Source organism: Priapulus caudatus, unplaced genomic scaffold (genome assembly GCF_000485595.1).
Source record: "Priapulus caudatus unplaced genomic scaffold, Priapulus_caudatus-5.0.1 Scaffold132, whole genome shotgun sequence".
Lineage (NCBI taxonomy): Eukaryota > Metazoa > Priapulida > Priapulimorpha > Priapulimorphida > Priapulidae > Priapulus > Priapulus caudatus.
The window spans coordinates 146,280-163,342 of NW_014577193.1; the positions used below are offsets into that span (position 1 = coordinate 146,280).

The 17,063-nt window shown below is 48.7% G+C and overlaps 1 protein-coding gene across 1 annotated transcript in view; it reads left to right on the forward strand.

Annotated features, from left to right (window-relative positions):
- LOC106805888 (beta-1,3-galactosyltransferase 5-like) overlaps nucleotides 1-16,815 on the forward strand; it is a 56,252-nt gene extending 39,437 nt beyond the window's left edge. Inside the window, exons 4-6 of the mRNA XM_014807658.1 lie at nucleotides 11,805-11,962; nucleotides 14,057-15,028; nucleotides 16,428-16,815. Of these exons, the coding sequence (XP_014663144.1) occupies nucleotides 11,805-11,962; nucleotides 14,057-15,011 (1,113 nt within the window). The 3' untranslated portion in view covers nucleotides 15,012-15,028; nucleotides 16,428-16,815. The remainder of the gene's footprint in view (nucleotides 1-11,804; nucleotides 11,963-14,056; nucleotides 15,029-16,427) is intronic.
- Nucleotides 16,816-17,063: the final 248 nt, after the last annotated feature.

The following is a 17,063-nucleotide window of genomic DNA, read 5'->3' on the forward strand; positions in this document are numbered from 1 at the left end:
TGCTCCAACACAGCGAATGTCTCAGGCTGTCTCACTGTCTTCCTGCTCCACAGAACTTCTGTCTCAGGCTGTCTCACTGTGTGCCTGCTCCACAGAGCTTCTGTCTCAGGCTGTCTCACTGTCTGCGTGCTCCACAGAGCTTCTGTCTTAGGCTGTCTCACTGTCTGCCTGCTCCACAGAGAGCTTCTTCTCAGGCTGTCTCACTGTCTGCCTGCTCCACAGAGCTTCTGTCTCAGGCTGTCTCACTGTGTGCCTGCTCCACAGAGCTTCTGTCTCAGGCTGTCTCACTGTCTGCGTGCTCCAACACAGCGAATGTCTCAGGCTGTCTCACTGTCTGCGTGCTCCACACAGCGAATGTCTCAGGCTGTCTCACTGTCTGCGTGCTCCAGACAGCGAATGTCTCAGGCTGTCTCACTGTCTGCGTGCTCCACACAGCGAATGTCTCAGGTTGCCTCACTGTCTGCTTTTTCCAACAAAGCTAACGTCTCAGACTGCATCACTATTTTATTGCTCCACACAGCTGCTGTCTCATGCTGTCTCACATCTGTCTCACGCTGTCTCACATCTGTCTCACGTTGTCTCACATCTGTCTCAGGCTGTACACAGCTAATGCCCTACTAGCTGGTACTTTAAGTTATCAAGCTTGCCTTACACAGCTGTCTCGTTGCCTTAGTCTCTAGCTTCTAGCGGGCCACATATTGCATGTGACACACTGCTTGTATGACAATCTAATGGCCCATTACCTCTTTAGCAGATGAAAGCTGATCTAAACGGGCGTTGGAATGTGGGGCAGAAGTGAGAGTTGTGAACCGAGTGTGTGTACACGCTAGTGTCAAGGTCTAGCATGTCAGCGCACCTTCGCGTAACTCTGGCATAGAAATTTGAAGTCGGCGAGGTAGAAGAAATGACTAAGAGAAGTTATTCAAACACGCATGGGAGCGTGCGTGAGTGTGTGTGTGTGTGCGTGCGTGCGTGCGTGCGTGCGTGCGTGCGTGTGTGTGTGCGTGCGTGCGTGTGTGTGTGTGTGTTGAGGTTGTTGCCACAGACGATGCTAGACTAGAGGTACTGGGTGTGTCTCGAGTGGGTGGAACCTTTAGGTGTTTTTACATGTAGCAGTTAGAGATGGGTCAGTGATTAGCCACAGTATTGTAAAATGCACTTATACATGGGTGGGTGCAAATTGTGGGTGTTAGAGGTAATGATGTTTACGTGGGTGATACCTCCAGGTGTTGTTACATGCAAAGAAAGTTAAATTGGTAGCCCATTCAGGTGTTGTTATAGGCAGTGAGGTAGGGGTGGGTTAGCTCTCCATGTGTTGTTACACGCAGTGGGTGTCATGTGGGCGGGTTCTCCAGGTGATGTTACATGCAGTGAGGGATGCGTGGGTGGGCACCCAGGTGCTGTTACAGGCAGTGAGAGATGGGTGGGTGGTCACCCCAGGTGATGTTACAGGCAGTGAGAGATGGGTGGGTGGTCACCCAGGTGATGTTACAGGCAGTGAGAGATGGGTGGGTGGGCACCCAGGCCAGGTGATGTTACAGGCAGTGAGAGATGGGTGGGTGGGCACCCAGGTGCTGTTACAGGCAGTGAGAGATGGGTGGGTGGTCACCCCAGGTGCTGTTACAGGCAGTGAGAGATGGGTGGGAAGGCACCCAGGTGCTGTTACAGGCAGTGAGAGATGGGTGGGTGGTCACCCAGGTGATGTTACATGCAGTGAGAGATGGGTGGGTGGGCACCCAGGTGCTGTTACAGGCAGTGAGAGATGGGTGGGTGGGCACCCAGGTGCTGTTACAGGCAGTGAGAGATGGGTGGGTGGGCACCCAGGTGATGTTACAGGCAGTGAGAGATGGGTGGGTGGGCACCCAGGTGCTGTTACAGGCAGTGAGGTATGAGTTGTTGCGCGTAGCTGCAGGTGATGTCGGCGCTGCCTGACACTTCTGATGTATGTGCTGTCGATTAGACAAGGTCTCCTCGCTCAGCCTGTGTGGATAACAAGCATGTTATCGCCTAAGATATCTCCGGTGTCTTATTCACTACAGCTACAAATTACTCGACTGTAAAGTCGACGGCTTATACTTGGAACAAAACCTGAGCGGGGTCGAGTACAACCCATATGGATGATCCGTGCGTGCAATACAAGGTTGCCGCATGCTATGTAAATAATGACATGTGTGTGGGAACATTTCGAAAGGGAGAGAACGCAAGCGAGAAGGAACTAACGGAGCGGGAAATGGGAAACGGAGAACGAAGAAAGTCTGGAGAGGGAGGGAGATGGGGAATCAGGAGGGGGAAGAAAGAGAGGGAAAGAGGATGAGAAAGGGGAGAGAAAGAGAGAGGGAGGTTTTGGGCGAGAGATGTGGAAGAGGGAAGAGGCGAGGGGAGAGCTACAGTTGGTAAGGCCTGTGGCCTCGGTGTGTATCGGCTCATCCTTGTCCCTGTACTTTGACCTTGGAGACGTGTGACATTTACAACAGTATAGCGACTGTATGTGAAGCCTCAGATACCAATTTTACCGAACCTCCGTCATGGAGAATTGCTTATCATTCATCCGCACATATACATCTCATCGCCAATAGTTAGTTATCGTATGTAAAGTCGTAATTCGTCTTCAAATGACATTAGCATTTCAATTATTCTAAAAGCGAGGTTTAGCGGCATTTCAATGTAATTATTATTGCGTTAATCACGTTAATCGGTGATAACGCGCGACACGTTCACAATCAATTGTATCATTTACTCTCTATCTGAATACACGTGTGAGGTTTTCCATGCATTTTTTCGTAAATTTCTCGAGTAATACAAATTCCTTGTAAATCATTCCTGTTCGTAGCGACAGGAGAATCAGTCGTGTGTGTGCGAGCGAACTCAGCGACCTTGGTGTAGGGGCGACGGTTGCCGGTGGCTGGATACATTCTATAGGGGTTAACACGGATGATGCTAATCCCTCGGTGACGGCTGTCACACTGCGTGCGTGTCTGCTGGTCATTTCACAAGCAGTTGTGCGGGACGAATGCTGCCCGGTATTCGCACCTTCGCCGTCCGTCCCCCGCCCCTCCTCCTGCCCCTCGACGCCCCCGCCCATTCCCCTGCCCCTCGACGCCCCCGCCCCTCGCTGCTTCTACCCACTGCCCAACCCCTCGCTCACTGTCCTTCCATGCTCTCCCGCTCTACCCGTGCCTTCCTGGGTCTCTTCCCCGCGACCTCTCAGCTCCTCTCTCGGTCATCCCCGCTCCCTCACCGCTCCCACTACTCATTCGCTATTCATTTTCCTTCTCTCTTCTCCTTCGCTATTCATTTTCCTTCGTCCAGCCCTGTTCTCGTTCTCCTCTCTCTCTTCACCCCTCCCTCCCTACCCCACCGACTATCTCTTCTGTTTCGAAGGGATGATGCGCGGGAGAAGGATGAAGAGGAGAAAGTGGAGGCGAGAAGGAGAGGAGGAACACACATTCTCTGTGTTTCGGGTAATCAAAACAGTGAAAATTGCAACGAGACCGGGATGATCTAATACTCGCATACTGTCGCATACTCGCAAACTCGCATACTGTCGGATCGATCGCCGGCGCCAGACCAGAGCCGTATATAGAGATCTCTATATATATCTCCAAGAGCGTATTAAGAAGGAATCCTTCTTTATACGCTCTTGATATCTCTATATACGGCTCTGCGCCAGACACGCGAGATGCGCCACCCGTGGCGACAATGCGAACGTGCGTGTAGATTTCACATCTCGTTCACACGCGCGAACACGCACACGCGCACTCTCGCACGCGTGTATGCACGCACGCACGCACACGTGTATGCACGCACGCACGCACACGTGTATGCACGCACGCACGCACGCACGGACGGACGCACGTACGTACGAACTGAAAGAGACGCACCTGTGATGCACGCAGGCGCATACACGTGTTGTATTGGAGGGCTGCGGGCTAATTAGGGTTGTGCGACTAAACTTTTAACCCTGGCAAGGTAATAGAGTCCACCGCGCGCACCCTAACCATCTAGACCCAGACGGTGATTGGCCGGTGGTCGGATTGAGGTGACGGCCGAGACGTTTTTAAATGAATATAAATAGGCGCTCGGACAACGAGAAAGAAGATACTAGAGTATATATATACACAGATACGATGTAGAGAGACACACGGAAACGGAGATCACGGGACCTAGGCATGGTCATCTAGGTTGTATTTAGTATGTGTGTTGTAAATATATTTGTATGTGTCAAGTACTAATAAAGTCCTGGTTCAACAACGAATCTGCGACTACGTCATCTCTACTGTTTGTTTACAATACTACGCTGCTACGATTCCGGAGCTGAGATCATCAACCTCTTCACAGTACAACACACGCACATTTGCGTGTAGTTTATTATTGCGCTCTCACTTTCGCTCTCCCCGCGCTCCACTGAACGAATAAACGAATAAAATCAGTGCGTTGTTGGCACATGCAGGTACTCGGTCGTTTAATCCTCACGACATGCCGAGATTTGGGTGAGCAATGCGAAACTCATCGTGTCGTGGAGGGGTGGAACGGGTGTCCAGTCTATAGGAAGCGAGAGCGGTGACCAGCACACAACCGCCTTCACAAGGGGCGTTCGTTGAGAGCGCTGCCACCGTTTATGACAGTCAGTATATAGCAGCTGATGCTGCAGGGCAACCTGGGGGCCGTTGTCAGAAACATCGTAAAGTTAATGCTAATGTTAATGCGAAGATAATACTTACGACTAATGTTAGGGGGTGGGTTCTCGTAATGTTAAGTGGATATTTGCGAGGATTTTTCATTCTCGTAACTTTGCGATGTTTCTGTCAACGGTTTACGAGTGGAAGTTAATGTTAAGACTAATGTTAAGACTAATTTTGTTTCTGAGAACGGGCCCCTGGCTTCGTGATCAGCTACCTGCGACGGCGGTTTTCTCGGCGGCGTCGCAGCAGTGTTCTGCACACCTGTCATTCGTCGTCCGTGCATAGTGACGTACATATCACAGAGACATACTGCCCTATATATATCTATATATATATAAAGTTGTTAAGCCGAATTAGTTCGTACTCGCATAACTAGAGAACTTCTTACATTCTTACATACAAACCCTGGTGTAATTTCGATGCTACAGTATTACCAACTCGAACTATGGCAGAGAAAATAGCTGATGACTCTACTCTGTTGAATATTCCTGAGCAGCTTGCGAAGTATGAGGATATCCTCTTAAACAAATGATTGGTAAAATTTATGCCTCCCATACGGTCGATGGAATGTCGAGAGGACGACATTCTTGTGGCGTCGTATCCTTTATGCGGTAAGTGTGAATTGTCACCGCTAGTCAGTATATTTGTTCGCAGTGCATTAAGATTCTCAACTAACAGTAAATAAATTTGGACCTTTTCTCACTTCTCGGTATATAGGCGTATATATCTTTTATATCGAATATTTTCTGTATATCTTCATATGTATATATTCGAGAGGGTTGATATGTTGGTTTCTAGGTACAACATGGATGCAAGCAATCGTCTGGTTGGTAACCGCCGACCCAGACGCGTCCTCTACTATTATGAGCAACGGCTCAGCTAGTACATAATATCAAGAGCTAAAATCAAGAGCTAATCAAAGCTCTTGATGATATACGGTATTAACTCGCGCGCGACCGCGTGCAGTGTGCGTGCGTGCGTGCGTGCGTGCGTGCGCGTGCGTGTGCCTGTCTGCTCAAATAAGAAGGCCACAGTGAGACTTGCCGTGACAGCGCGGCCACTCTCCATAATTGCTAGTTCCGGTATCGGCAGACGCCTTTGGTTTCCTCTCAAATCCTTGCGCGGTAAAGTGCGCGGTGTTATTTAAAACAGTGCGCTGTCTATAATTTACATCGAGGGCTTTGGAACTGCTTTGAGGGCCAGTATGACAATTGTAGTTATTGGTTAGCCATGAGATTAGATGTATTACTAACGATTTACTGATGTATGCCTATGTGGGGGTGGTGAGCGAGGTGGGGTAATGTATTCTTCCTCTCGCTTTCTCGCTCTTTCTCGCTCTCTCTCTCATCTTGCTCTCTATCTCCCATGTGTAGCCGTGTGCGTTCCGCCCTCTTATCTATCTATTCGAATCGATCTATCTACTATCTATCTATCTATCTATCATACTATCTATCTATCTATCTATCGATCTATCGTATCTATCTATCTCATCTCCCCTTGCTTCTAACTCTATTCTCTTTCTGCTTCGCGTCCTCTCCTCTCTCTTTCCTTTCCCATTTCAGGGCGCTTCTGAATTTCCTGCAATATCTTGCATTGATTTCTCTTCGTCCTGTCGCATCTGCACTCATCTCGCATGTCCGTTGCGTGCTGCATATTTGCTTTAACGAAACGTTGAGACGTAAATGAGCACGTAGAAGATCTTGATTGGCGATGGGTATGTTATAACATCGTTAGATGCCGAGTTGAGTAGTCATGCGTCCGTGTCTGAGTAGGACTGTGACCATATCAGAGAGTAGTCATTGGTGCACGGCAGTAGAGTCGCCGTATCGATCGTGAGATCTCCGTGAATGGGTGGGTGGGTTTGGCAGTCGCTCTAAGCGCGCACGAGCGTCATGTACCGGATGATTGGGAAACGTCGAAAGTTTCTATTGGCCTCGAATTATTGACTGTGAGATAGCCGCCGGCTGTTTTCAACTGGCAGCTCCGGTGTGGCTACCTGTGGTTTCTCTCATCTTGCTCTCTCTCTCTCTGCTCTCATCTCTCGTTCTCTTCTCTTCTCCCTCTCTCTCTCTCTCTCTCATCTCTCCTCTCTCTCTCTCTTCGACGCATCGGCGCTCTGGCGTCTCAGCGCTCTCTCTCTCTCTCCTCTCTCTCTCATCTCTCTCTCTCTTCTCATCACCGCCTGTTCTTTCCCCTCCCCCATCTCTTTCGCTCGCGTCATGTCTTATCTCCCCTTTCAGCTTTCTTTCTGTGCATGCACGCACATCTACGTCGTCTCCTCTCTTTGCTCTCACGTTGTGCTACACGTAATCCGTCTGTATTGTGTTCACTTATCAGAAGTTGAATGTCGCTATAAAATTCGGCCGTCAAACCGGATTCAAGCGCGTTGCGTCTTCGCCTAGCTTAATTATGGGGTGAGCGCTAAGCAATGGCGCGAGGAAGTTAGCCGCGTGAGAATCGTGCTATCAGCTTATAACCACAAACAAATGCAGGTAGCACGTCTCTGCCTGCGAGGTAAGACCCGCTGACTCGCCGCGAAGGAATCTCGTTCTCGCTGCTCCGACCGCGAGAAGAAAGCGCGGAGGAGTAACATTCGTTGGCGTTTGTTCGCACGCGTCTACGATGAAGCGAGGGGGTGGGTCACGGACGCGCTCGCTACGGGAATGCGCAATGATCGTATATAGTCGCCTGATCTATGTATTTATTACGTATTTTGCTGGTAGATCTGCATTGCGGGCAGGTGTGCGTGAGTGTTAATGATTAACGAGGTATATTTATATATATCAAGAGCTAATAAATACTGTGCATAGGTGGTTTCTAAAAGGTGTTTCTAAAAAGGTGTTTATTAACTCTTGATATATATATATATGTTCCTAGCACGTGGTGAGTGTGTATGTATATATGGTGATTATGCTTTCTTGTGTACATTTAGTGAGGTGTTATACGACGCGCCGTGATGATGTTTTGTAGTGTTTTATGTTGTTTTGCTTTGCGCTGTGTTGCGTTGCTGCTTTGCGTTGTGTTGGGTAGCGAGTTCATATTATCAGAAGTAGATGATAGGTAGTTCTCTTACTGATATTATGTACCGTTGCGTGATGTCGTGTTTTGGACCGCGGCAACCATTCCACCTGTGACCATCATGCATGCACCTGTGCATGTGGTTACTAGGTCGTGCGTTGATGTGTCGTTTGAGATGGTGTGATCGGATATGCACGAATCCCCGAGATGAAAAGAATGCAGGCGCTTGTCTCTGTAAGGCAGGGGAGGCGAGGATGTGAAAGCAGGATGTGGGTGTGTTAGTACGTATTTCCGGTGAGCCATGTTTGGTCGTACTTCCTGTTCAACGCGGAGACGTTAACACGTGCGTGCGTGTGTTTGTGTGTGTACGCATGCGTGTAGTTATACGTGTGGGCGCGCGCTTATATGTATGTGTGAACGCACCTGCGCGCGTGCGCGTTTGTGCGTGCGTACCCGTGTACAAATAGTGAGTGTATGTGCATGCGTGTGTGTTCGTGTGCATGTGCCGTGTATGTGCGCGCGCGCGTGTGTGTGTGCGCGCGTGCGTGCGCGCGCGATGCGCACGTGCGGTATGTACCTACGTGGCGTGGGTGTCCGCGCGCGGCCAAGGTGCGTGTGGACTGTCTCTCAAATATTGATTCTCCTGTGCATGTTGTTCCTGTAACCGGCCGGTGCCCGCGTCGTGTACGCATCGCTGCGATACGCGGCAGGAAACGCAGCGTGCGTACGTGTGTCTGCAGATACTGTCTGCATGCAGTCTGTCCGCCATCAGTCAGTCAAGTCAGTCATTCAGTCGGTGAGTCAGTGCATCGGCAAGTATTAGCTACAGCTGAACAACGCGCGTGTCACTTTCACTTTTTGTTTTCTCGGCGGCACGTGAGCTCAGCTCCCCGACCGGTCATTGAGCCGAGAGGAAGAAAGAGAGAGAGAGAGAGAGAGAGAGAGAGAGAGAGGCTCAGGGAGACGAGAGAGAGAGAGGGCGTGTGAGAGTGAACGATAGATAGGGGCGGGCGGTTTCGTTGGACAGGGCTGTATATATATGCAGCCGTGGTGGTAATGCCCGTGCGATCGGCACCTCCAGCTATTGCGGTCCACGGCACGGTGTACATCTCGCTAGACTGCACATTAGTAACTGGGCGAGGTAATCTTAGCGAGTCGTTGACTTCTAGCCTCGTGGTGAATGCGGACGCCCGGTGGTGTTGTATATATCCTGTGTTTTGCGGCAGTGAAACTGATTGTGGCGTTCTCTACTGGTCGCAAGGGAATTGATTCGGATGCCACTAATCAGCCTGATCAGTGCGTCTCAGATGTAGCACAGACACACGTGCTGCCAATACATACGTACTGACTGGCTGCGTGTAGAGAACAACGTGTGTGTATGTGTGAGGACAGAGCTAGTTATCTCGTCGTTGTTGCCTGTCAACGCACCATGGTACGTATGTTGTATGGGGACAGAGTTATCTCGTCGCTGTTACCTGTCAACGCACCATGGTACGTATGTATGGGGACAGAGTTATCTCGTCGCTGTTACATGTGAACACACCTTTGGTACGTGTGTGTATGTATGGGGACAGAGTTATCTCGTCGCTGTTACCTGTGAACACACCTTGGTACGTATGTTGTATGGGGACAGAGTTATCTCGTCGCTGTTACCTGTGAACACACCTTGGTACGTATGTTGTATGGGGACAGAGTTATCTCATCGTTGTTACCTGTGAACACACCATGGTACGTATGTTGTATGGGGACAGAGTTATCTCGTCGTTGTTACATGTGAACACACCTTTGGTACGTGTGTGTATGTATGGGGACAGAGTTATCTCGTCGTTGTTACCTGTGAACACACCTTGGTACGTGTGTGTATGTGTGGGGACAGAGTTATCTCGTCGTTGTAACGCATAGTTACTTGTGAACACATCTTAGTTAAGGCTCCACACATCGACTCTCGACACGTTGGTGAGACGCTGCTTGATGCTTCACTGCAGTGGTGACCGCTGTCGACACGTTGGTGAGACGCTGCTTGATGCTTCACTGCAGTGGTGACCGCTGTCGATACGAGAGCATCAGAGGAGAGACCGGATACTAGAGAGGCGATTCGCAAAGGAACCGCCGAGCGCGGATGTTGCGCGCAGTTCCGCGGCAAGGCGCACGCGACCGCGGGAACGTGCTACGATAGTATCGGGCGCTGGCAGCTATGAGCTACGTTGGTGAGACGCTATACCTGATGATGGTTTACTGCAGTGGTGACCGGTCTCGACACGTTGGTGAGACGCTATACTTGATGATGGTTTACTGCAGTGCTTCTTAAACTATTTCAGTGTCATTCACCCTCGAGTTTTCATCACAAAATTTCATTCATCCGTGACTAAATTTCCCTTGTATTTTTGGTAATTTTCTTCTTACTCGTGTATAATCTATATTATAAAGAATATATATTAATAAGAGAGGAGAGGCCGATTTTGTGACGCGGTAATCTTCGCCGGGCCTTAATACGGGCGATAATTTTAGCAGTTGGGTGATAGAAAAGTATAACAGCCGAATTCCCGCGAATGTAGCCATCTAGCGGACAAAGCGGGAAAAGTTATAAAAAGGTAAACCGAGCCACCCGCTACCCTAGAGTGTCGGCTGAGAATTAGCTTTGCGTGTATACCATGCTGGTGGGAGGGTGATTACTGTCTTCTATCCAACCCGGAATCTCTACCCGTAGTTTGAGTCCGTGTGGCTGGATAGTGTTTAGATTGTGAATCCAGTACGCTTCTCTTTTCTTTCTGATGGGGATCGTATGGGTGAAGGGGGGGGGGGTGAAAATATAAGTAAGTATATGTGGCTGAATTTGCTCTTAAAAGTTGGTTCTAAGCGTTTTTCCCCGAGCAACGCCGGGTAACAAGCTAGTTTTATATATAATCAATTTTGTCACATAAATAACGCAAAAACATAAATTAACTAATTTCTTAAGTGTTTATTTTATTCAGCTTTTTGAACATCCTAAAAATATGTAAAGAAAACGACTGAAATTTTTTTTCTAGTGTATATAAAGTAAAGCTAGTAAACAACAAGTAGAGTAAATATATATAGAATATAGAATTCTAGTTCTAGCAGAAAAGTAGCTAAATTGGCAACACGAAGTAAAGTTACAGTTCACTAGTTGCCTACGGCGATCCTCCAGTGTTTCCATTTATAAATTTATGATCCCACTAGCTCGTCTGTTCTCCCCCAAAAGGTTATATAACAATAAATTTGCGAAATATCCTGCTACTTAAAAATGAAAAAACCATAAAGGTAGAGAGAAATATCAAATTTCCACTGCCAATAAAAGCAATAAGAGCTTACTGACCACTTTCAATTAATGGCAATGCTTTTTTAAGTAGAGAAAAAAAATCGAAGTAAATTAAGTCATTCATCCTTCCTGTTTCGTTCACCCCAAAATAATTTCATTCACCTTTGGGTGAACCATTCACCAGATTAAGAAGCACTGGTTCAATGCGGTGATAAGACCCGGGATGCTGTGCTGCTGTAGAATGATACGGCATGTGCTTGCCCTGCACAGCTGTTCGCCATCTCACGCTTCCCTTTGAAGGCACCTTGTAAGTTCTGCCAGTATTAACCGAGCGAGATCGCTCGGGCAAATGGGCAGAGTATAGTAGTGGTGGTAGTTGGGTAGAGTGTCAGTCGAATTGCGCCCACATGCTGTGTATTGTTGCTGCGCTGTGAGAAAGTACGTGGACAACGAGCGTGGCATTGTGCACGCGTATCGTAGTGTACTCACTACACGTGGGAACATTTTTCCCCCAGCCTTGATTGTTTGCATAATAAAAAGAACCTGCTGCGTAAACAATGGCAAGACGCTTGTGTAAAAGTAAAACGATATCCGGATAGATCCGGTTGAGTTTAGCAGGCAGAGCCGGCAATTTGTGTGCAAGTGCGATGTCTGCACTATATGGAGTTTCTTGGTGTGGTGGTTGCGTGCACGTGTTGTCACTGAACAATAAAACTCGGCAGGTGAACTTTGATCTGGAAACAGCCGTATATATATACCTGGCTGTGAACTCGCGCACGATCTCGTTTTACTTGCGTTGCTGACATTGTTTTTTCCTCACCACACAGGTGAGTTCAGTGGACGACGGTCAGGAGATGGAGTTCGGGGGAGCGTCGTGCTTTGCGCAGTACCGCCGCTGGTTGTTCGGGGTCATCGTGCTCACCTCCGTCATCTACGTCTGCCTGCTCACCAAACCGACGCTCTATGAGGAGAACCATACATACAGGTACGTTTACGCCCTCTGTGGCGTTATCGTGTGTGCGCGCATGTGTGTGATGCGTGTGTGCGCGTGCATGCATGTGTTGCATGCATACGTGCGCGTCTGCGTGTGGTGTGTGCGTGCGTATGGTACGTGCATGCGTGCGTGTGTGCGTGTCTGCATGCGCGTGCGTGTCTGTGTGTGAGTGTATGCATGCGTACGTGTGTGTGTGTACGTAGCACGTGTTTGTTACCAGACTGTGTGTGTTGCGATTTGTTTGTCAAACCCACACCAACAAAATCCAGAGATATATATATATATATTCAGGAGCGTATAATGACAAATTATACGCATACAGGAGCGTATATTTGTCATTATACGCTCCTGATATATTATATATATCTTTCTCTCTCTCTCTCGCTCTTTCTCGCTCTCTCTTTCTCTCTCGCTCTCTCTCTCTCTCTCCTCTCTCTCTGCTCTCTCTCTCTCTCTCTCTCTCTCTCTCTCTCTCTCTCTCCGCCTCTCGCTCGCTCCGCTCTCTCATTTCTCTCGTCTACTCCTCTCTCTCTCTCTCTCTCTCTCTCTCTCTACTCGCCTCTCGCTCTCTCTCTCTCTCGCTGCTCTCTCTCTCTCTCTCTCTCTTTCTCTCTCTCTCTCTCTCTCTCTCTCTCTCTATAGTATATATATATATATATATAGCTTATATATATAACTGACCAAGCACCCGCACCCGCACGTTAATGCATACATACGTACACACACGCATACAACACGTACGCACGCACGCACACACACACTCATACGCGTGCACACACCCTCCTCCTTCCTCACGCCTTCCATCCCTTTCCTCCTCCCTCTTACTATCTCTCTCTTGCCTGCACATTTCACTCACTGCCTCCATCCCTTATCTCCCTCGCTCTTATACTCTCTCTTCTTTCTCGCCATTACATTCACTCACTGCCTCCATCCCTTTCTCCCTCCCTCTCTACTCTTTCTCTCTCCGCTGCAATTTCACTCACTGCCTCATCCTTTTCTCCTCGCTCTTACTCTTACTTCTCTCACTCTCTCGCTGATTTCACTCAGCTGCCTCCCATTCCCTTTCTCCTCCCTCTTACTATCTCTCTCTGCGCCTACATTCACTCACTGCCTCCATCCTCTCTCCTTCCGCTCTTACTATCTCTTCTCTCCGCTGCATTTCACTCACTGCTCCATCCCTTTTTCCCTCCCTCTTTCTCTCTCTCTTTTCTTATCGCCTACATTTCACTCACTGCCTCCATTCCCCTTTCTCCTCCCTCTTACTCTATTTCTTCTACTCGCTACATTTCACTCACTGCCTCTCCATCCCTTTCTCCCTGGCCTCTTCTTGGCTACATTTTCACTCACTGCCCCATCCCTTCATCACTCCCTCTTACTATCTCTCGCTCTCGCTGCATTTCACTCACTGCGCTCCATCCCTCTCGCTCTCTTCGCTACCTGCCTCTTCCTCCGATCCACTCCTTATCTCGCCTTAAGGGTGACGACACCTAGGCGCATTTTTCATGCATTCGGAGCCGGACGGCACCACCGAAGCGGCCGGCGCGATCGCATGAAAAATTCGCGTAGCTGTGTCCAGTGAGTCGGCGCGTACGATTTTCGAGTCGCCGGCCGAGTCGCCCAATTCAAACATGTTTTTGATAATTATTTTGCAGCCGGCCGGCTGCAATACGCCTAGTCGTGCCCGGGTTCTTGCCGATTGAGCCGAGTCCATTGTACAATTCATTCAGCAATCAGCCGGCACTGAAAATCCACAGAGTCGCCCGACTCGAGTCGCTACGTGCCTGTCCACAGAGTCGCCCGACTGAAGCCGGCCGGCTCGATCGCTATTGAAAAATCGCGCCCGTAGTGTGTCCACAGCTTTACCCCTCGATCACTCGTGTACACACATAATCACTTAACCACCATGTCAACCTGTTGCACCCTCATGTGACAGGAGCTGTTAGCTAGATAACGTCAGGAGTGAATAATAATAGATCTATTATAATATAATTAATATAATCTAATATAATATAATATAATACAATCTTTCATAATATAAATAACCTATTATTATTCACTCCTGATAACGTCTTTCTCGCATCGCAGGTTCTTCAAGAAGCCAGTGCCGGCGCGTGCCAGCCTCTCGCTCATCTTCCCGGCGGCGGGGCCGTCGCCGCGGCCGACCGACCCGACGTCGCAGCTCATCGACCTGCGCGACTTCCACTACACGATCAACAATGACATCTGCGACGTCGACGACGTCTTCATCGTCTCGTTCGTGCACTCGGCGCCGGCGAACGCGCACAACCGCGAGGCGATCCGGCGTGCGTGGGGCGGCCGCGACGTGCTGGCGTCGCGCGGCCTCAAGACGCGCCTCGTCTTCCTGCTGGCGGCGGTCGCCGACGCGCGCATGCAGAGCGCCCTGGAGGCCGAGAACCGGCACCACCACGACATCGTGCAGGGCAGCTTTGTCGACGCGTACCGCAACCTCACCTACAAGCAGGCGATGGGCATGAAGTGGGTGGCGACGTACTGCGCGCAGGCCGAGTTTGTGCTCAAGTCGGACGACGACACGTGGATTGACATGTACCAGGTGGCGCAGCTGCTGCTGCCGCGGCGTGGACAGAAGCGCCTGTGCCTGTGCAATGAGTGGATCGGCATGCCCGTGCTGCGGGACCGCGCCTCCAAGTGGTACGTCTCGGAGGCAGAGTACGAGGGCAGAGTCTTCAAGCCGTACTGCTCCGGCTGGGCGATGCTGCTCACGACGGACGTCGCGCGTGGGCTCGACCACATAGCGCCCTCTATGCCCTACTTCTGGATCGACGACGTGCACGTGTCGGGGCCGCTGCTCGACAAGATCGGCGTGAAGCGCATCCAGCTGAACCAGTACTTTGTGTTCGGACACGAGCCGCTGCTCAAGTGGGCGGAGGACGCCGCTGACGAGACGCCGGTCAAGTTCATATTCGGCACGACGTGGGGCAAGGACGACATCATGAGCAAGCTGTGGGAGAAGACGGTGCGAGTGCACGAGAAGCTGAGGCTGGCGGGCAAGACCACGTAGCGCCACCTGGTGATCAGGCACGAGAAGCTGAGGCTGGCGGGCAAGACCACGTAAGACAACGCTAACTCCAACACCTCCAACGATAACCATAACACTAAATATATATATGTCGGAGCGCTATATATAGGTGGTGTGATCCACAAAAATTAATCTATGGTGTGGGGACATATATCATCAGACCTGCAAACCCTTACGATTTTTTCGTATTCCTTACGAATTCCATGATGTTTCTACGAATGTACGATCAAACTGAAAAGTAATGTTTTTTGCATTGTGAGCCGAGAAATATCTGGCGATTGTGGGCGCAGCCATATTGGATCACACGTTCACGTTGTTCTCGCGTGATCCAGAGTTAGTCCCATCAGCTTTGCCCATCAGTCATTGCGCGCATAACATACAAACAAAATTGCCGCCTGCTGCAAGAAAAGAAAATCCTTACTATTTTCATGAATCACAGGTTGGCAGGTCTGTATCATGATGCAAAAACCCTAACCCTAACCCTAGTGATGTCCCGATGATCGATTATAATCGAAAATCGATCGATTATAGTCTCAAATTCGATAATCGATTATGAAAACAAATAATCGATTATCAAAAATACCAAAAAATAAAAAATAAAAAATTTTTTTTTTTATTTACTAAATCCGCACATGGACATGTATTGGTAGCGAAGTAGAAGTGCATCAGTGTGTAGTCCAGAGGACACCTTCATGAATCACTGTTAACATAGGTCCTGTCTGATTGCAGAGCGGTACTTGTGTACTTATAGACATGGACAAATTGACAGTGTCTTGTTTTGGTTTGACACTGTCCACAGATGTTATCCGTAGATGAGATTCTACTCTCCGTATTGTTTGTTACATTATGTTGGAGAGGATATTCATTGGCAGGACATTAACTCGGCTACACAGCCTACACTATTAGAACACAAACAACTTACTTACTATAATAAAGAACATGTTCTTGATCATGTTTGTTTAAAACGTTTAATCCATTTCTTTTTAAATTGATTAAATACTGTATAGGAACAGACATTGATATACATACAGCAACCTTCACAGAGTTAATAGGCCTACATGATCAATAAACATGATGATAATATTGAATGCTATGTATAATTGTATATACAAAGTAAGATTAAATAAATCTATACTATTATTAACCGATTATCCGATTATAATCGATTAAGGGAAACCGATAATCGATTATGAAATTCCAGCCGATTCCCATCACTACCTAACCCTAACCCTAACCCTATCCCTAACCCTAACCCTAATCCTAACCTAACCCTAACCTAACCCTAACCTAATCCTAACACTATCCTAAACCAGTGCTGCCACGTTGCGGTAACCTCCCTCCACGCCCGGGATAGCATTACCCGGCGGGCAAGACCACGTAGCGCCACCTGGTGATCAGGTACGAGAAGCTGAGGCTGGCGGGCAAGACCACGTAGCGCCACCTGGTGATCAGGTACGAGAAGCTGATGCTGACGGGGAAGACCATGTAGCGCCACCTGGTGATCAGGTACGAGAAGCTGATGCTGACGGGGAAGGCCACGTAGCACACCATCGTCTATGATGAGGAGCAAGAAGCTGAGGCTTGCAGAGAAGGTTATCAAGTGCAGCATTGTCTATGATCAGTCTGGTGAAAGAACACTGAAAGCCGAGGCTAGTGGGGAAGACCACATAACACTATTTGCTTCCTGGGGAACAGACGAGATTGTAGACAGTTTCATCTATTGGAGGTGCTGCTAAATTAAGCTCCAAAAGCTAGTCGCCTAATAAACTTTCATTGTAGTTTGAAGAATATAATCTGCTGGGTGCATTTATCTATTATTGAGAGAGTATTGTGATATGGTAGCCATGTAGATACCAGTTTCGCAAATTCATCGAAGGTAGCCACCATGATATCATGATATATGCCATATATATATATATATATATATATATATATATATACATACATACATACGTGTGTGCGTGCATGTGTGTGTTATTATATTCAGGCTGTTAAATGTGTCATGCTATGTCACTAACTGACAAGTTGACAACA